The 20,878-nt window shown below is 46.4% G+C and overlaps 1 protein-coding gene across 1 annotated transcript in view; it reads right to left on the minus strand.

Moving 5' to 3' along the window:
• STK3 (serine/threonine kinase 3) overlaps window positions 1-20,878 on the minus strand; it is a 1,834,661-nt gene that overhangs the window by 848,000 nt on the left and 965,783 nt on the right. The window contains exon 7 of the mRNA XM_069621418.1: window positions 10,303-10,440. Within this exon, the coding sequence (XP_069477519.1) occupies window positions 10,303-10,440 (138 nt within the window). The remainder of the gene's footprint in view (window positions 1-10,302; window positions 10,441-20,878) is intronic.

Raw genomic sequence — 20,878 nt, forward strand, 5'->3', positions numbered from 1 at the left:
TGATTCACGATTACTCATTCTCTTATCTATATAACCTTTTTCTCACTTCAACTTTTACCACTTCTCAGCTGTATACCTTACAGAGACCATCGATTGAGCACCCACACCGTGCCGGACTTCTCTGTCAAAGGTATTACATCTTGCTTTTAAAGTTCAATCAATCATCAGCAGTTCAACTTTACTTGCGTCTCTTATCACACGCGTGTTAACAATGTTTGTTCCAGCGTTCAAAGTACAATGTTACTGCTTGTAACCTTAGCTTCAACACAGACCGGACTTGTATCGGTCTCCCCAACTCACCGGCTGTGTTGATTTCACAGACACTGCTTTGTTCTTGGAGCCAAGGACGGTACCACAGTGGCTGGTGCTTCTCCCCGCCTTCATAATTGATGCGGAAGGGGCCCAGTTATCTGGTGCGGGGTTAGAGTTCCTAAATATCCTACCTGGTAGGATGGGGTAAAGGCGTTATAGGGAAGAGGATACCACGTCTCACCATCCGGTGTCCCACTCCCCGAAGAACCCTCACCCAGGTGATCCTCCCGCACTAGTCAACCCCCAGGAACTGGATCCAAATGCAATGGCTGTGTCCTGGCCACCTGGATGACAGATCCCCGGATATTAGTGGGTGAGACGCCTGGTTTCTCACAGTAGCAGAAGCCATCAGCCAGCCCTTCCAGTCCACAGTTCTCCACAGTCTTGTTTTGGTTATTATTATTATTGTGTTCTTTTAAGAGATAGGTAAAGGGGGAGGTTAGAATGGGTTTCGAGATGAAGGACTTCTGTAGTTTGATTTGACATTTAATAGAGTAGGGCTTCAGCTTAGAGAAAGATTTGTTTTTTGGCCTGACCAAATCAACGAACCCCTAAACCAATCTCCAGTGGTCCGAGTCCTGTTTCTGACCTGCCCAGGTCCAATACCTGTTGCAATAACAAGTGTCCCTTGCCTTTTTACATCATAATCGAGTGTCTAGTACTGCAGGAAATGGAGGGGACAGGTAGAGAAAGAGCCCCAGCAGAAGTATAAGATAGTGAAACCCCTTCTCAGGTTCACGTTTCCCTCTTTGGCTACTCTAACTACCGCTTTCCCATGCTTGCAGACTTCAAAGGCCCTCTGTAGTGCAGCATCCTAGTGTTAGGGTGACCATTTATGTGAGTACCCCCTTGAAGCAGGATTCTCATGAGCTCCCATGTTGAGATCTCCAGTGCCCAAAGGGGAGATGTTACCCTCCTCTCGGGGTATCAAGGAATACTGCATTCTGGCTATTGTTCTCACTGGGAGCAGTGGAGACAGCCATGTTATCCATAAATATTCATCGCCTTCACTTCATTGACCTGGGTTCGCAGGGTTGACACATGTATGACATCAAAATGGTGTGGCTTAAAAATGGTGTGCTTTCATCAGTCACCGTACCATAACTCGTTAGGGCTAATTCTTAGATATTGTCCTGTCACCAAGACTGATAAGGAAACAATTATTACATTTTAATTCAGAGGTGCAGAAGTTAAAATGCTACCTCTGCCTGAAGGGACTTGGTGTCCCAGAAGCTGACAAGAATGTACATGTACCCTCTGAACCTGCCCCGTACCACTGGAGAACAGTGGCAGTAGATGTCAGGAAACTGGTGCATAAACGGGCGGGAAAAGTGCAGATGACGTAAGGTTAGAGATGGACCTTGTAGTGCTGGCCTCAAAATGTGTACTCGCCACTGGATAGTGATAATTTACTTTTTACGAGTGAGAAGAACAAGTTACTTATCAATTGGTAACGTTCTTTCGACTGGATGTTCCTCCAACGTATTCCTCATCTATGACATGTAATGTCCACAGCTGTGCTGCTTTGGAATTTTTTCGGCAGAGGGCGTCCTGCCTCGAAGGCGTCGGGTCGATGTCCCATGAAGGCCTCCGTCGAGGGTGACGTCATTGGATGTTATAAGTAGCACGCACGGTGCTCGTAGCCTCAGTTCTTGTTTTTTTCCCCCTCAGAATGTGTGGCACACATGCCTATAATACAGCATTGACTGCACTTAGCCTTGTTGGAACGAAAGCTGTAATGGCATGGGAAATTCGAGAGGGGTATGTTGGGAGGGCGATGAGGAATACGTTGGAGGATCATTCAGTCGAAAGAACGTTAACAGTTGGTAGGTAACTTGTTCTTCGAATGGACTGTGTCCGCCAAGATATTCCTCATCTATGACAGACTCCCAAAACAGTATCTATGAGTGGAGGAGGGAGATGAATTTAGACATACCCAATTAAATGTAAAGCACTGCCTTACCAAAGGCAATATCCTGAACATAGGAACTATCCAGGGAATAATGCTTAACAAATGTGTGTATGGAGAACCACATTGCAGCATCACCCCTCTGCAGGGCTGTTGATGTAGCCACGCCCCTGGTGGAATAAACCTGCAAGCCCTCAGGAGGGTTGTTGCCAGCCAACCTGTAGCATTCTGAATAGTGAGGATGATCCACCTAGACAAGGTCTGCCTAGAAACAGCCTGGCCTAATCGGGGTCCAGTATACCCCACAAAGAGCTGGTCATCCACTCTAACCCTGGACATTCTAGAAAGATAAAAGTTCAATTCCCTCCTAGGATCCACCATATGGAATCTCTCGTCGTCCTTATTAGAATGCAGAGGAGAATAGAAGGTGGGGAGCACCACCTTCTGACTTAAAAAATGAAATTCTGACACTACCTTAGGTAGGAAGGACGGACGTACTCTCAATACAACCCTGTCCTTATCGAACAAAGTAAAGGGTGGCTTAGAAGAAAGTGCCGGCAACTAGCTCACTCTACGAGCACAAGTAACTGCAGTCAAGTAAACAGTCTTAAATGTCAACAATCTCAACGGACAAGAGTGCAAAGGTTCAAATGGAGCACCCATCAGAAACTTTAAGACCAAACTAAGGTCCCAGACCGGCACCTGAAAAGGCGACGGCGGGAATACATTTGTGAGCCCTTTCAGAAACGGAGTGATCAGTGGAATCGTAAAATAAGAGCATTCCTCGGACGAGCGCTTAAAGATAGAAAGCGCTGCCTGGTAACCTTTAATGGTTCCTAACTGAAAACCCCTGTGGGCCAAAGAAAGTAATAAGGAGAGAACCTCCGGAATTGAGCACTGAAAAGGATCAACATTCTTTCCTCTGCACCAGTTGCAAAACTTACGCCAACGGTACAGGGACTTTGTTGCTGGACGCCAGGCTTTAAGCAACACCTCCATCACGTCATCCGGGCGGTCCCAATCCTTATATCTCAACCGTTCAGATACCATGCGTGAAGGTTGAGAGCCTTGACCTCTGGATGGAGAACCCCACCTTCCTCTCGCAAGAGAAGATCCTCTCTTTGGGGAAGACGTATTGGAGGACAGATGGACATGTCTAGAAGGTACGGGGACCACACTCTCCAGGCCCAATCCGGAGCAATGAGGATCATGCGGGTCCTGAACCGTCGTAACCTCCTGAGAACTTGAGGAATGACAGGGATCGGAGGAAAAGCATACAGAAGTGGGAACAACCTATCCACGACAAATGCATCTCCTAGAGCTCCTCTCAGAGGAAATTCCCTTGAGCAGTACTGTTCGCACTTCCGGTTGGCACCGGTCGCGAACAGGTCCACCTGTGGGATTCCCCAAAGGGCGAAGATCTCTTGAAGGATTTCCTGAGCTAGTTCCCACTCGTGGGAGACTGTGCTCTGCCTGCTCAGAGCGTCCAACGCCATGTTCTCCTCTCAGGCCAGATGAAATGCCGTCAGGGAGATTCCTTCTTGAATTGCCCAGAACCAGAGCTGCATTGCCTCCATGCACAGAGTGAGTGACCCTACACCACCTCTCTTGTTGAGGTAATGCATGGCCACTGTGTTGTTCGTCATTATCAGGACATTCTTTCCCTGTACAGACACCAAGAAAACCTTCAGTGCTAACCCGATTGCTCTCAGCTCCAAAAGATTGATGTATAGTTTGGACTCAGATGGAGACCAACGACCGCTGATGGTCAGATCATTGGCATGAGCTCCCCACCCCGTGAGGGAAGCGTCTGTCCCTACCGTTACCTCCAGCCACGGTTGCCAAAAAGGCTCTCCTTGCATGAGATTTTCCTCACCACAGAAGATCCTGGGAGACCTTGACGGGAACATGAAGGAGATCCGACATCTTGCCTGAGACCTGGGACCAGTGAGTCCGGGCAGCCCACTGAAGGGATCGCATTCTGAGCCAGGCCTCTGGCACCAGAAAAATGTAGGATGCCATGAGGCCAAGCAACCTTAAGAATACGAAAGCCAGAAGAGTCTGGGCTTGTTGAAACTTGGAAACCATCTGTAGAATGTGTTGAGGCCCCACCTTGGGTGGCGAGCACATCCCCAAAGACGTGTCCAACACAGCCCCAATGTACTGGAACTGTTGGGAAGGTGTTATGTGCGACTTCTTGAAATTGAGGCAGAAGCCCATTTTGTGAAGGGAGTGACAGGTGATGCTGAGATGATCCAAGGCTTCTCAGGAGAACACGCCCTGATAAGCCAATCATCCAGGTAGGGGTAGACATGACTTCCCCCTCTCCCGAGATACGTTGCCACTACCACCATGAGCTGGGTTAAGACCCTCGGGCGGCGGTCAACCCCAATGGCAAAACTCAAAACAGAGTGAGCTGCCAACTGCAAACCTCAGGTATTTTCTGTGCTTGAGATGGTTCAGCACATAAAAATAAGCATCCTGCAGGTGCAATGACACCAACCAATCCTGAAGTTGGAAGGCCTGAAGGATCTGAGAAAGAGTGACCATCTTGAACTTGTCCTTCCTGAGGAACTTGTTCAAGTATCTCAAGTGCAAGATCCTCCGTCCTTTTTGGGAATCAAAAAATACGAGGAATACCAACCCTTGTTCCTCTCCGCCACATGCACTGGTTCTACAGCGCCTTTCTCTAGCAGGGTCAAAATCTCTGGCACAAGGAGCAGAGCAGGAACTCTCAAACTCTCACCGTGCTTCCCCAGTGGATTGTCATGAGGCCATTTTAGAAAAGGAAGGCAGTAGCCTTGGGCTATTGTTTCCAGAGCACACACATCTAAGTAATGGCTCGCCACTCTTCTAGATGCTGAGACAGCCTGCCCCCCACCGGTGAACAATGAGACAAGGCCTCAGAGCGGTTTTGAAGCGGCTGTTGCAGCACCTGATGGCAAAGAGCCTGCTGCTCGAGCTGCCTTGGCACCTCTACCTCGTCCACCACGAGGAAACTTACGTTGGTCCCTCTGAGTGGCCATCCATCTCGTCCTTCCAAATGAGGAGTAGTAGCGAAAGGAACCCCTCCGTTGCTGTCCCCTAGGATGAAAAGGCGGAGGTTGTCGAACAACTGTGCCCAAAGATATGGGAGCTGCTTGGGCGGTCTGCAACTTCTCAAGGCTCTCGTCAGCCTTGCTGCCAAACAGATGCGACCCGTCAAAGGGCATGTTGAGAAGACAAGCCTGCACATCTGGTGCAAACCCCCGACTTCCGCAACCACGCAAATCTGCGCATCACGGAGCTCGTGGCCATGGACCTGCTGACACTATCCGCAGTGTCCAACCCAGACTGAAGCGATTCACATATGGCACCCTTGCCATCCTTCAAAATAGCTAGAAAGCCATCCCTTTCTTCCCCTTCGGGAATATGCTCAGCTGCTAAAGAGATGCAATTCCACAGAGTGTGCAAAAACTTTGCTAAGGGACAGGTGGAGTTGGCCGACTTCAATGCCATACTCCCAGCAGTAAACACCTTGCATGCCCATCCATTCATGCGCTTATCGTCCCTGTCAGGAGGGATGGTAGGGTACGCCGCTTGCTTCGAGGTGGCCGTAGCCACCTGAACAACCAAACTCTCTGGAGTGGGGTGAGCGGACAGGTAGCTGGGGTCGCTACAGGATGGGCGGCATTTCTTTGTCAGCGACTTGTTCACTGCCAGAATACTCTCCGGGGTGTTCCAAGTAGCAGCCAACCTCTTTTGCAATGCCATATGAAATAGCAACACCGAGTCAGTGGACGGACCGTGATCCAAAATATCTATAAGATCATCTTGATTAAACTGTACAAGAGGCCTGGCCCAGCCCAGGTTCTCCACAACTCTCAACATCAATCTTCAATAAGAAGAGTCGGCATGATCCCCGAGATCCGGCCTACCAAATTCCATCTCAGGGGACGTGACAAGTCCACTGTCATCATGCAAGGACTACACAGATCCTCCATCCAACTCTCTTCAGAAATGAGACACTCCGGAACACCAGGAGTCCCATATGGAAGACCAAAAGGCCCAACATCCTCCTCTGACCTTTCTTCGTCCTCATAAACATCCTGGAGAGACTTAAAGAAGTGCTTCCTTGGGAGAGGAGTACACTTCTTCTCTGTGACAGCCTTCACAGACTTGAAGTAGCTTTCCTCGGAGGGTCCCCAGTCACAGGAACCTCCACCAGTAAATTCTGCCCAGATGTTACTGATGGCTCTGACAAGAGTCGACAATGGCGCTGACTGCTTCGAGTGCCCAAACAGGGGCAAGGACAAGACCGGCACGCCCCACGGGCATGGCGCTGACAAGGCTTTCGAGGATTTCACAAGTTTTGATGGTTTTGCTGGAGATGAAGACCGCGACCTGGAATGTCTCTGGTGAACACCCGATGCCTTGTACGAATGGGGCCCTCAAAGGCTCCCGGTGCTTATCACGTCATCCACCCGGGCCCGAAGGCGCACAAGCATCCGGCCAAGACCGTTCCCTGCTGGGTTTGTCAGAAGGCGCGGACGGAACTGCCTTGGGTTTAAAAAATCTTCAACATCTGCACCCCAAAAGCATCCCACTCCTTCGGGGTCGAGGATTTGGTGGGGCAGACATCGCTTCCTGGACCGCCACGATGAAGAGGACGAGTGGCGCGAACCACTGTGGGACCGGGAGCGCTTGGACATCTTCTGACAAAAGTCTGCTCTCGACTCGTCGGTCGAAATACCAGCCGACTTGGACGTATGGGCCTGGGACACACTTCCTACCTTCAATTTCCCCTTACGTTCCCGCAAGACCTTGGCAGTCAATAACAGGCACTTTGAGCAGTCATCCGTCGTGTGGTCCTCGCCCAGGCACCACAGACAAATTCCATGCGGATCCGTAATCGACATCTTGTAGCCGCAGTCCTGACATTTCTTGAAGCTAGAACACAGGGTCGTCGGGGCAGAAGAAGAAGATATGATATGGTAACGCAACAGTAACCAAGAGGCGTGCTGAGTTTTACGAAGCAAACACATTTGCAGAAAAAATGGAACTGAGGCTACGGACGCCGTGCGTGCTACTTATAACATCCAATGATGTTACTTACTAACTGGTAACGTTCTTTCGACTGGATGTTCCTCCAAACGTATTCCTCATCGCCCTCCCAACCTACCCCTCTTGAGAATGTCCCATGCCATTACAACTTTCGTTCCAACAAGGCTAAGTGCAGTCAATGCTGTATTATAGGCTCGTGTGCCACACGTTCTGAGGGGGAAAAATCAAGAACTGAGGCTACGGGCGCCGTGCGTGCTACTTAGAACATCCAATGACGTCAACCTCGACGGAGGCCATTGAGTGACATCGACCCAACGCCATCGACACAGGGCGCCCTCTACCTAAAAGATTTCCGAAGCAGCACAGCTGTGGACATTACATGTTATAGATAAGGAATACGTTGGAGGACACAATCCATTCCAAATAGTATGCTTTGTATACGTGGAGAACTGAGGGGGCGAGTGAGTTTTGCCTGGCTAGTAGCTTGCAACCTGAAATTCATACCTGTGTTATCGGGTATGTACTACAAGGCAGTACGTGACTCAAATTCTATGTTACTGTAACATCTGTGAATATTGTTTGTAACAAATGCCAGAAGCTGCTAGATTCTTTTATCAGGTTTCTTAACTGGGCCATTTCCAATAATGCCTATTATGCTGCATTCTTCAGCAACCTTTGATTCGGATGCATAAGACGGAAACCTAACAATGCAATTAAACCTTACTCATTCAGTTTTACAGACCGCTGTAGTCAATCTCTGCATTTAGCCAATAAAATCAGTGTCTTTTATCAGAATGTTCGTCACCTGATGATAAGTTTGACTGATTGCTAGCACGTAGTGTCACTGACCTGGAATAACATCCTCTATGGGCTGAACTTCGGTAACTTTAAATAAATGGCTACATTTGAGGACTGATTTTGATTATATTTGGGACATTCCCATTTAACTTCACATATATGTCATAAAAGTCCATAAAAGTTATTCAATAGCAAGGACAGGTATTATCTACAAACAGGTTCAACTTTATGAAACTTTGTAACAATGTGTCATAATTAACAACATTAAACAATAAATCACGACATGAAATCACGATTGGGAGCAGCATTTGTGTGGTACTGGTAAATGGTGTGTATGCAGTGCAAAGAAAAAAAGCTAGCTAATGCAGGCGTCCTATAAATGACACAAACTAGTTAACTGTAGATGTATGTGGGTTGAGCAGAGTTCAGACTTTCACTGAAACAGACACAGTTGCTCAGTCTACCCACTCCAAAAAAGTAACTTGGACACAAATACAGCTACCACTTATATCACAGACTACTACTACAGCTTCTGTCTAGAACAGCCTGCTTTCATTCTTAGGCACCAAATATCTGCAGGCAGCACTAGGCTGACAAGGATTCTGGTGCTGATGGTACAGCAGACATGGTCCACAGAATGGCATTCCATAAGAAATACATAGTGCCACCAGATCAATGCCTTTATGAGGAGGTGCTCTTGTCTGTACTCAGGACTGTGTAGTGTCCGCATCTGCCACTCAAGAAGGGGCCTCATTATGAGTTTGGCGATAAATCCTCCAAGACACCACCAAACGGATTTACAGTTAACACCACTTGGATTTATCACAGGATTACAAGTGGTGGTAGGCGGTGTAACTCTCCATTTGTTTTTTTGGTGTAATTACCACCTGTGGAATTACAAGTGTTAATTCTGCCAATTCTTTGGCGAGGAAACGTGGATGATTCACCATGCTACATCATGGTGGAGGTACAACCTCCACTTTTCCTCCAAAAATCGGTGGAATTAACACTCATAATTCCCTGGTGGTAATTCCGCCAAAACCTGTAATTTGGTGGTGCAGGAAAAATTGAGGTAATGGAATTACCCCCACTTTTTTCCAGCACCACCAAACTCATAATGAGGCCCATGTCTTTCTTCTTGAAGAATTCTGCACAGGCTGTGTAACACAAAATATTGATGTCAGTGAGGCAACGTGACCAGAGGGTGTGAGTCGACTGTCAATAACAGCCTGCCATCCATGTTAAGGGCCCAATCGAAGCAAGGGTCCCTTACCGTGGTGGCGGTGCAGTCACCGGCCGAGTCAGCATGCCCACAAGTATCATAGCACCATTAGCACATGCATAGCTGACAAGCAGCGGCTTGACATAAAAAAGAAAAAGCAAAGCAACCTAATGCAGCGGTTCCATGAAACTGCTGAACTTGGAAAGTCTATTTGCTGATGACCAGGAAGTCATCAAGGAAGAGAAGGGACTTAAGGATCTGCTGTGTATGGTCAGTTTCCTTTTCATTTTTTTTTAAATGTTCTTATTTATCTAAGGCATCCTTAGCACTTGCGTGTCAGCTATGCAGGTGCAAAGGAAGTGGTTGCAGTCAGGGAATGGGGGGGATGCTGGCCGACCACAACATCGGATGCTCGAAACACAAGGTTACACCAGTGAATACAGTCAGCGTTCTGAGCTTCCCATTTGGCTGGCGCCCCGCTTCAGGGTGCTCATGTACTCTATACGTATACGCTATGACCATGTTCTCATAGAGCAATTTTACTCTGCGATGTCTGTAACCTCGATTGGGCTCTGTGTAAACTGCTTAAGCACAAAGAAACAACTCCCGTTTGCCCCGTCTATAAATAAACCTAAAAAAAAGGTAAACCCAATTTGCCATGATTAAGGTCTGAGTGTATGTTTCAACATCATAATGAAGAACATAAAATAATCAAAAATATTTAGAAGAGTGGTAAAATTGGCAAAGGGGGGGGGGTGCCCTGTGGCCTTCTGGTGTGTCTTGAAGAAAGTAGAAGTCATTTGTTATTTCTGAATAGTTGAAGATGTACTGACACTGGATTCCAGGTATAGAAAATGTGAAGGATGTCATGTGTTAAAGTACAGTTTCTGGCTTTAAGATGCCACATGCATAGGCATTGTGAGGCATCTTCTAGATCAGATTCAAAATTTGCTGGACCCAGTGAGACCTGGTAAAGAAACAAGGGCAGATAGCAGGTCTTCCTGTCCTTGACACCAACCTGCAAGAGCTGTGTTGCAGTAGCTCGCTGCTCTGGGTTCTTCACCAGGCATTTCTTGACAAAATCAGTGAACTCGTCAGTCCAGAGCTCTGGTTTCCGGAAAGTTGGCGGAGGGTTTGTGGGAATCATAAAAATGGCCTGGCAAAAAAAAATACAATGCCATGGGTTAAAAGGAATATGCAAAGATCACAGATGCTTAATTCACAAAGTATAAATAAATAAAAGCCCTGAGCCAGTATTTATTTATAACTGTAATTCAGAAGAAAACATTTTAACTGTTCTCAGGTTTCTCTCATGGCCCAGTTCCAGGAGTCCAGTGCATGCCTTAGTAATATAGCTCTGCTCCATGACACTTCATTACTTTGTATTGTACAGCATTCTGCATTGCATCGATTATTGCTTTTCAACCACAGATTGGTTTACATTTGACCCCTTTTTCACAGAGATTGAAAGCTAAATCCACTTCCGAGCACAGGCATGCTAAACACAGAACACGGTAGCATTCATTATCCTGTAAACTAAAGCAAATGCCTAATTAAATGTTATGATTCCTCAAGCTATTGTAACTGAAGCTAGTCGAAGACCTTTCCAGTGGGAAAATGGTGTTGAAGTCACAACATTAAGAGGGTAATGAGAGAACCTGATGACTTTCTCACTTATGAACCCAGGGGATTCTTTGTTCAGGTGGCCAAGGCACAGCCATCGCCTTAAGAACCAGACTCTTGCGGTGGACCATTGTGTGAGGATCACCTGAGCAGGGGGTCCTTGGGGACAGTTGGAGGATTGCAATGCAGTATTCCCCCCCTTCTGATAAACCCCTACCCGACACTTCCTCCACCTTTATAGGTTGTCATGAATCCTGTCCCATTACCCCTCCCCAATTCCAAAAGGTACTAACATTAAAAAGGAGGCGTAGAAGAAATATATCCCTATCCGACATCCCCACATCACTATGGGACATTATCTAAAACCCATTCACCTGCAACCACACATCTGCCCCCTTCACCCTGACAAACACTTACAGAAGTTTCCCTCCATCATAAGGGAACACTACAAATCCCATACCTCCTCTCCACTGCCTTCTGTCAAAACCACTGGGATGAAGAAGAGGAACAGAACTATGAAGATTGCCCATAGGAACCAATATACCATGGATTCCTTATGAGCAGTCTCCATCTTGTCCCATTAACAAGGACAGGCAGAGTCAGGCCTCCCTTTTCAACCACCCACACCCGACTCCAATTAACGCTCCGTCAGTATAAAATGTGGAGCACTGAGACACACCTTGAGCGAGCTGGGGATGCAGTGTGGACCACAGGAGCTGAAGAGCAGAGGAGAGTGCTGAAAGAGCCCTGGAGAGTTTGGAAGTGAGCTGAGGGCCAAGACGCTGATCCTGTGTTGTGAAAGGGCTGCAGCAGGGCTGAGGAGCTGTGCCTTCCAAGAGGCAGAGAGGAAAGATCATATCCTGCCGACTCTGTCCACAGAAGTACTCGTTTCGCCTCGGCATATGTTGGGAAGCACAAGTATCTGAGGGGCCGGTGGGAAGACCCTGACGTGGACCAGGGAGGTCCAGAGATGTTGCTGGCCAGAACCGTGCTAACTGGTTGAGTCTCATGGCAAGGAAGAGGAAATCCCAGTGAGCGTGTGTGTGGCTGGAGCAGGAACCTGAACACTGAATTTTAGAAAGAAAGCAGGAAATAAAAAAAGGCCCATGAAAGGTATTATGGGACTTGAAGTTCTTTTTTGAAATCAAGTGAAATTGAACTGTAAAACAAAGTAACATAGTGGTCTTGTGGAAAACGAAAGAACGCCCATTCAAAAGATTCTATGCTCAGTTTTGAGGCTCGAGTCCGGACAAGGGACACTTAAAGGAATTGAACTGTAATAACCTTTTTGGGAACCAAACGGATCTTAGCCCAAGGAGTGAGACCCAAAAATTGTGTTTGAAACGGGTCTGAGTCCGAACGAGGGAGACTCAGAAATTGTGTTTAAAGAGAGAAATTCTTTTGTTAAAGCCAAGGCTGAAGAGAGTCTGAGAAGATTGTGCGAACTGTTGAATTTTGAACTGTGTAAAAGCCTACGAGTACCATAAGGCATAGCAAACGCTAAAGAAAGTAAAGTGAAACGGTATGAGCCCGAAAAAGGGGAACCAAGGAAAGAAATTGAAAGTGAGAGGCTGGGGTCGGTTGAGGGGGCCTGTGGACACTTAAAATACATTTTCCTTTGGAACATTTGTGTTTGGGTTGAAAAGCTTGGAACGTTTGTGTTTGTGCTGAAGTGTTTCAGTGCTGCAAAAATGCAGGGGATTGACCTGGACTTGGGGGGGAAAAGGGAGACCTGACAGGTCAAAATCCCAAACTTTGAGGCAGAGTACGTGAATGCCAAGCAAGCTCTTGAGGGCCGAACCAGCTACCCCAGGTGTACTCGCATAGCAGAGTGTGCCCATACGTCAAGTGCTCCACCCCACCCGCGTGCTATACAACGTGGGCAAGAATCTTGATATGCGATTCTGACATCCTTTTTTTTCCCGCTGATTTTCTGTTTGTGTTAAATTTCCCTATTTCACTTATATGGTATTAGAGTGAGGGCAGGCAATAGGTTTTCTAATTTAATTGTTATTCTTTTGGACTAACGTCACACGAGGACGGTTTTCTTTTTATTTTGATGGTAGAGTGTGCTCCCATTTTTAGTGTTAAAACAAGACAGGAGTGGTAATGTGCATCTTTTGTGTCCTTGCCCTTCTTGTGATACCATGTCTGCCTCATAACAGGTGCAAGGGAGACCTTCGCTCCTTTTCAGTTTATCTGGGGTGCCAACTGCATGCTTCTCCAGGGCTAGTACAACCATGCATTGCCCAGTTCAGCAAGTACCCTTTCATTGGTAAAAATGTATTTGTAGACTTGGGGGGGTTGTGTGTACGTGTGTGCGTATGTGTGCGTGCGTACGTGTGCGTGCGTGCGTGCGTGTTTATGTGTACGAGTGTACACTTGCCACACTTAGTGATCTGTCCAGACCACTTCATGATCTTCTTTTGGGCTGTATACAGCAAAGTGTACCACCCAGTGCTTGAGCAGAGGTGGGCAGCTACCCAAAGTCTCCAGCCATGTATGTGTGTTTCCAGTCAAGCTGACAAAAACTCTGCAAAAACTTCAAAAACATACTTCCAGACAACGCTCAAGAAACTTAAATTCAACATTTCTCTACAGACCATACTCAGTCTGACAGCTCAAACACATACCCAAGACAACTGAAGCCTGCCCCCAATTTCAGAAGGCAAGAGTAGGGGACCCAGACAAACCGCTGCTCAGAGTGTGGCAAAACTGTTAGAATTGGCAGATCCAGGAAGCAATGCAGGACCCAAATACAAAATGTACAACATACTACAACCAAATATATTTTTAAACCATGCTTTATTAAGGTATTCTGAAAAAGTGCCAAAGAAGGTTCAGCAGTATTCCATTCTTTTCCCCCTCTCAACAACTAGAGCTCATTACCACTAGTTACCAAACTCTCGTGAGCAGCACAGCTTACCCCGGAAGGTCATGTATTGCTCCACAGCCAACAGATACACCATACTACTGCCAGCTGACGATTACGCATACGTTGGAAGTCCACATACGATTACTCATCCCCATCTTTAGGCCATCCTACTAGGAGGAACAACAGACACATGGTGATCCGGTACGCAAGCACTAGCTTATTACATGACATAATCTCCAGCAAGGAATCCTAAAGCATGTAGGGAGCCCTTCACCCACATGCACAGCTCATACCAAGCAGGCTAACATTTAACAGAACCAGGGATTGATACCATGGATTTATGTTTATATTGAACATATAATGCTTGCAGAGAGCTTGAGGTCTCGCAAATACATCCATGCCAAAATCATGTCGCAGATGGGGCGCTTCCAGTGTCCTATTCAAGATTCCATTAGTATGACTTCATGTGTGTATTTAATGGTAACAAGTTATTTTTAAGGGTGGGAATAGGATTAGTAGAGCTAGCACACAGCCTATCCTTTTGGTCAATGGTCCAGTCCCTCGCTTCTTATAGGGCCCAAAAAGTGACCAATGGCCAAGCTCGAAGTACTGAATTTCTGTCTCATTCTGATGTTAAAATCTAGTTTTCATCCAGTGCTGGTACCTGAGAAAAGGTCGCAAAGTTTGTAGAAATTTCCTGCAATCAATCGAACAAATCTATCTGTCCAGTCCCGGCATGAAAGCTGTATTGCCCAACAGAGTGCAAGGTGATGGTAAAATTCTAGGTTGCCCGTTTTTGCCACCTCGTCTGAGATTGGGTCAGACGAGGCGGCAAACACAATATGTGGCTACCCTACCGACTTGCAGTAGACTGTTGGATTATTAGTCGCCATTTCAGAGGTATATGTCCAGTGAAGATGGGGGGCAGAATGTCCTGCCACAAGAAGGCGAAAACAGGGATACCGGTACATAGACTAGACATCAGGAAAAATAATCAATGTAATGCTGCCCATTTCTTGTACACTACTGTGGAAATCTTTAATCTTCTATTTGAAAAACTGTATTGCCATGAACAGTAGGATGAGGGTTTGTGGGTCACAGTGGGGGTTGGGCTTGATGTCTGTATGTTTTGTGTATTGAAACCTAATAAAAAGTTGAAAAACAAAAATAACCATAGTGGTCATACTTTCTCAGTACTTTGATGAGACAGACAGATGTGCAGTATGCTTTTTAGTAGTGTCAGTTTGAATTTGGGTGGCCCTGTGGTAAGGTGTTACAACCATGTAAATTGAAGACCAGTTCTTGAAAAATGGCTTTGAAATCTGCATCTGGGAGGAAGGATTTGACATTTCATAGCTGGTACAAAGCTGTCTGTGTCTTCACTACAATGTAGTGCATGGAGGAGAGTTATAAATGCAAAATGCCATCGATTTGGCATAGTTTGAGGGTCCTGAAGTGAAGCCATATAGCTTCAGTATGGTGTTTAGACATTTTTAGCATTATCGGGAAAGACAAACTCAATCCTGCTGGTGGGGACTTTTAAGTAGGTATTTGGCATCCACAATTTAGCGATTGGGAGGAAATCTTTCAGTTGTTGTAGGAGCTGTTCATCGCCTTTGTATGGACATCTTTTGACACATGTTGGAAAGTAGATGTCCAGTGGATCCTTTAATTTGTTCAAAAGAACTGGGGAGAGGATGGAGCTTTGTGTGACACGTACATGACAGGTAGGCACCGAGATCTGAATTGACCCATCTGTAGTCATACATTTTGAATAGATATGTACAATGCAAGATGCTGCAGGATGGCATGAATGAATCCCACAGAAGTTGAGTGGGAGTTCAGTAGTATTTGATGCTCAATCGTGCTCAAGGCTGCTGAAAGATCCCGGCAGATCAGAGAGCCGTCGTCTGTGATGGGAGTGGGGCATACACAGCCTGGAAGCCACACAGATGGTGATGGAGTCGATGGAATCATGGAGGACCACTGTATATTCTCATCTTGCTACGCAGGTGTGTGGTACATCGGCAGCTGGCTGAGTCTTCAGGTTTTAGTGTGGGTTTATATAGGAGGCATGGTGGATCTAGTCTGTTTTATTGATTTTGTTGATAAAAGTGAGGGATCTTCCCTGGTTGGAATTTTTATTATGGGCAAAGGAATGTTGTCTTTGTGTGTAGTTGCTTTGTGTGCTGTTAGGAATTTGGTCACAAAAGTTTTTTTAGAGCTTTTGAAAATCAATTCTTTTTGATGGTCTTGCAAAATACATGGGTGAGGAAGCTGGTCTGTACTGGCCAATATGCTCCCAAGCGGCCAATATGCTTCCAAATCTTGTCAAGTTTTGGAATGAGGAATTCACTGATAATGTTGCATTGGTTATTACAGTGAGGGTTGGAAGGGGGGGGGGGAGATGGGTTAGCGCATTTCTTAATTGAACTTTTTAGGTTAGGAGGTTCTTTTGAGTGCAGCGGTCCCCCACAGGTATCCTGGTGCTATATAACGGATGAAGCATAAGGAAGATTAAAGAGGAAGGCTTTAAGGTGCCTCAGAAACGTGAGCAATGAAGATGGAAGGGAATTTCACAGTTTTGCTGCCTGAACTGTAAAAGGGCATCCACCCTGCCTTTCTTTCTGGTAAATTGGAACAGTGATGAGGCTTTCCAGGGTCGATCTTAAAGGACATTTTGTAGTACAGGGTCGTAGTTTGTTTGAGAAAGGAGTAGTGGATGGCTGTTGTAGGCTTTTAAAGACAAGACACATACACTTAAAGATACTTCTTTTTTTTTTATTGGGAGCCAATATAAGGACAGTAGTGCATGTGTGATGTGATCATGTTTTTTTAGTTCCAGTGGTTTTCTGACTTCAGCGTTTGGAATTCTTTGCGGTCGTAGGTTTGGGGAATTGGAAGTCCTAAATAGATGCTGTTCTTGAAGACCAGATGCGATACAACAAAAGAGTTCATAACCATCACCTGCTGTGAGTAATGAGGGCAAAAGCAGGAGGAGGTATTTCATTTTCCAAATAATGAAGTATGGTTTTGTGACTGCAGCAATTTGACTTTTTGATGTCGGTTTATTGTCCAGAATGATCACCACATTATTTACTTCCGATTTCAGCTTTGGTTGAAAGTATTTGGCTACAAACATGGCTTCCAGAAATTAGGACTCTTACAACTAAGATCTCGGTTTTGTCTGGTCCAATCTTCCGTGTAATTCATAACCATCCAGTTTATGACCGAGACCAGACAGTCTCTGATCTTTTCAAGCAGGTTGTCATAAGCCTCTTGTAGATCTACCAAAATCTGGTTGTCATCGGCATAGTGGAAAAAGACAAATCCAAAATGGTTGATTATGTCCATTGAAGGGGCGAACATATGGATTAAACAAAATGGAAGATTGCGCAGAGCCCTGTGGAACCCTAAAGATTACACACATGTTGTGACCAATTTGTTAACAAAATACAAATCCAATTAGGGACTGCCCCCGAAAGCCTCAGCTTCCTATTTTAGCATGCCAAATGGAGTGATCAGCCGTGTTGAATGCCGTCGACAGGTCCAGGAAGATAAAGGCTCCGAAGCCACCCCAATCTGCAGTTACTCTTAAATGGTCTAGGATGGATATAGTGATTAATTATCTACTACATAGTGTCCCATTATGATATGCTTGTGTGCAATGCTGCTAATGTTGCCCGTGCCCAATGCTGTTAACGTTGCCCCTGTGCTTCACAATGTGCCTTACTATGATTTGGATGTGAAAAACATTTGATATTCCCACATTATGGATGCGCTCCCACCAAAACCCTTCGAAAAGTGGATAATCCTCTGGCGAATTTCCTTAACAGTAAATGTTCTGAAATGCCACTAAAGTGAAGGTTTCAAGAATTTAATCTTCATAGCATGTGCGGTATCAGAGTAAAATGCCAACACGTGTTTCGACCTATCTTGGTCTTTTTCAAGGCAAAGCTCATTATTTAGAAGCTATGAATATACATCTTGAATGTATTATTCAGCCCGAGAATTCTTCCTATTCCAAAATTTATGAATGTGAATCAATTAGCACATTCTCCTTCGAAACAACGTCCCGCCTGGATTGTTCCGCATAATCTCACGTCTGTGTGAGCCCTTCAGTCAGCCCGTACCATGTTCTGCATGTGGCCAATGCTGCTAATGTCGCCCCTGTGCTTCACAGTGCGCCGATTTGGGATCTAGCTGTGCCCAATTTAGCCAATACTGCCACTGTGCCTCACAATGTGCCCCACTATGACCTGGTTGTGCCCATTGCAGCTAATGTTGCCCCTGTGCCCTTCAGTGCCTCTCAATGTGCCTAGTATTGCCAATGTTTCACCCGCGCGTCACATTGTGCCCTTCCATGATCGGGTTGTGCTCAATAATCCTATATAGCTGCCTCTAAACCTCACAATACTGCTATCCACTATTTGGTTGTGCCCAATACTGCCAATGCACCCAGGATTATCCCCTCACCTCGTGATGCTCCGACCCGAGTTAGGAATCCCCCTGCGACCAACATGACCTATCTGACTGACAATATTAACCATGCCACTGCCCACATTAACCTTAATAGCACTTCCTCCATTGATCGCACCCCACATCTTCTCACAAACCCGGGATCATGAAGACCACCTGCCTAGCTCTCCAAGATAGGGTGACACCTGCTCTAGAACACCCATCCAAAGCATGGTTGGCCAAGGCCAGCACACCCAAACCCCCTCAACCCTCTCTCAATTTAGCCATGGTCAATGCCCGCTCACTACCTGCCCATGCTCTTGATATCCATGACCTCCTATCTACAGGGAAATTGGACGCCCTCGCTGTCACAGAAACCTGGCTGCATGCTGCATCAGGGTCCACCCTAGCCCTTGCCATCCAGTCAGGCTAAACCATTTTCAGAAGTGACAAACAGAATGTCAGAGGGGGTGGGGTCGCCCTAATAGCCAAGACCACCTACGCATCAGACCCCTCGACACTTTCTCATTCATGGAGAACTGTGACATCCTATCACTGAAACTGACCACCTCCCCTAACACCACTATCATAGCCCATCTCATCTACCGGCCACCAGGACACTTACTGTCCTTTGAGCAAAAATGACTTCAGACATTTGGAGCCAATATAAAGGCCACCTCACAGGTGATACTCCTGGGCGACCTACAACTAGGTTTTAATGACAACACTGACCTCCAAGCAGCCTTACTAGCGAACTCATTGACTGTCCTTGGCTTCAGTCATCATATCTGCAATCCCCCCGCCCCCCATGTTAAAGGCTGTACCATGGACTAGCTAGTAGACTTGAACTGCCTCATCTACGTCAAGTCTGACATCCATGGCTGTGGTCCGACCACCACATGGTTGCTTTCACGATCCCCATCAGCCTGCACACCAAACCACTCACCAGGCTGTTGCCACCAACTCTGGCACGCAGCTCCCGTAAGCTAAGTAAAGATCGTCTCCAACCATTCCTTGATGCCCTCAAACAAGAGCACCTTGACTCTCAGGGCCCAAGGTCTCTAGCAGACCTCTACACCAAAACATTGACCATCGCAGTTGACACCATCGCCCCTTTAGCCCCTAAAAAAGCCAAACTAGTGAGTCACATCAACTCTTGGTTCACCCCTGACCTCCTGGAACTCAGAACCAAGAAAAGTCACGTGGAAACCTGCTGCTAAAGAACTCCTTCAGACGCATGTAAGCTAGTGTTCAGAAAGCTCTCCAAGCAGAACAAACAAGCTATCGTCCAAGCCAAAGCCACATCCTTTAATAAGAGGATAGCAAATGCTAAATCTGACACCAAGGAACTCTTCTCTAACCTTATGAAACTAGAAACCCCTCCCCCACCATTACAAAAGACCCAGCTTGGTGTGCCAGCATACAGAATGCCATGCTGCTAAAAATAGACATGCTCCATCAAAGAAATACTCACCAAACAAGCCAGTTTAAAGTACACAATAAGGGCCCCCAAAGCATCCCACACTCGATCCTCCAATACCTTAAGAACCCAATTGTTTTGTTTCAATAATATCACAGAACAAGAAACCCAACACATCCTAAAAGGCTTAAACCGTCAAAATGCAAAGGGGATTTAGTTCCGGCTCCCATCATCAAAGATTGTGCAGTAGCACTGTTTATCACAGCATTTATCAATTCATCTTTCTTGACTTACACAGTACTATCCAGCCTTAAAGAACCCTGGGTTTTCCCCCTTCTAAAAAAACATCACTCAACCCGGCCTCTCCCAATAATTATTGGCCCATCACTACAGTCCCCTTCCTACAAAAAATACTTGACAAAGCAGCATATGTCCAAATCCAAAATCACCTTGAAGTTAACCATAACCTTGGAGTCTGTCAATTGGGCTTCCGGCCGGGACTCAGCACGATATCAGCTCTCCTAGACCTCAAAAATCAGATCGACGAAATTGGTGACAAGGGAAAACCTGCATTGCTTCTACTCCTTGATCTCTACGCGGTATTTGACCTAGTTGACCACAATATTCTTTGCCACCATCTCACCACAGCAGCCTCCTTCCTGGAAGGGAGACCAATGAAAGTCCTTGATGAAAACATCAGTGCTACCCCCTCACCTCTCATCTACGATGTGTGGAGTACCCCAAGGGTCATGAGTCTCCCCCACACTTTATAACAGTCACAAAGCCTTTCTTGGATGCTCTCGACATAGCTTTTACCAACTATGTCGATGACGCAGAAATGCTTCCCCCCCCTCTCTGGCAACTACTCCGACGACTCAGCCACTCTGAGCTCAGCCTACGCTACCATCCAAGCCTGGATGGCGACACATGGCCTCTTGTCACGATGGTAATAAAAGGAACAAGTTACTTACCTGTAACTGTTGTTCTCCAGCATGGGTCTGGCATGGATTCACATGCTCATGAATATTCCCCGTCGTCAGGCTGGGAATCCTCGGTAAAGAAAAAATCAGTATCAGTTTCGTTTCTGATCTGTCTTTCGTAGTAGTAACCAATCACTGATCTCTGCGTCATACTGACCACAGCCAATGACTGCCCTCTACCTAAGCCCCGCCTCTGGCAGCCATCTTCAGATTTGGTAGCACGTGAAGTGGCAGTATG

The sequence above is a fragment of the Ambystoma mexicanum genome, chromosome 5q (assembly GCF_040938575.1).
Source record: "Ambystoma mexicanum isolate Mex_15411 chromosome 5q, UKY_AmexF1_1, whole genome shotgun sequence".
Lineage (NCBI taxonomy): Eukaryota > Metazoa > Chordata > Amphibia > Caudata > Ambystomatidae > Ambystoma > Ambystoma mexicanum.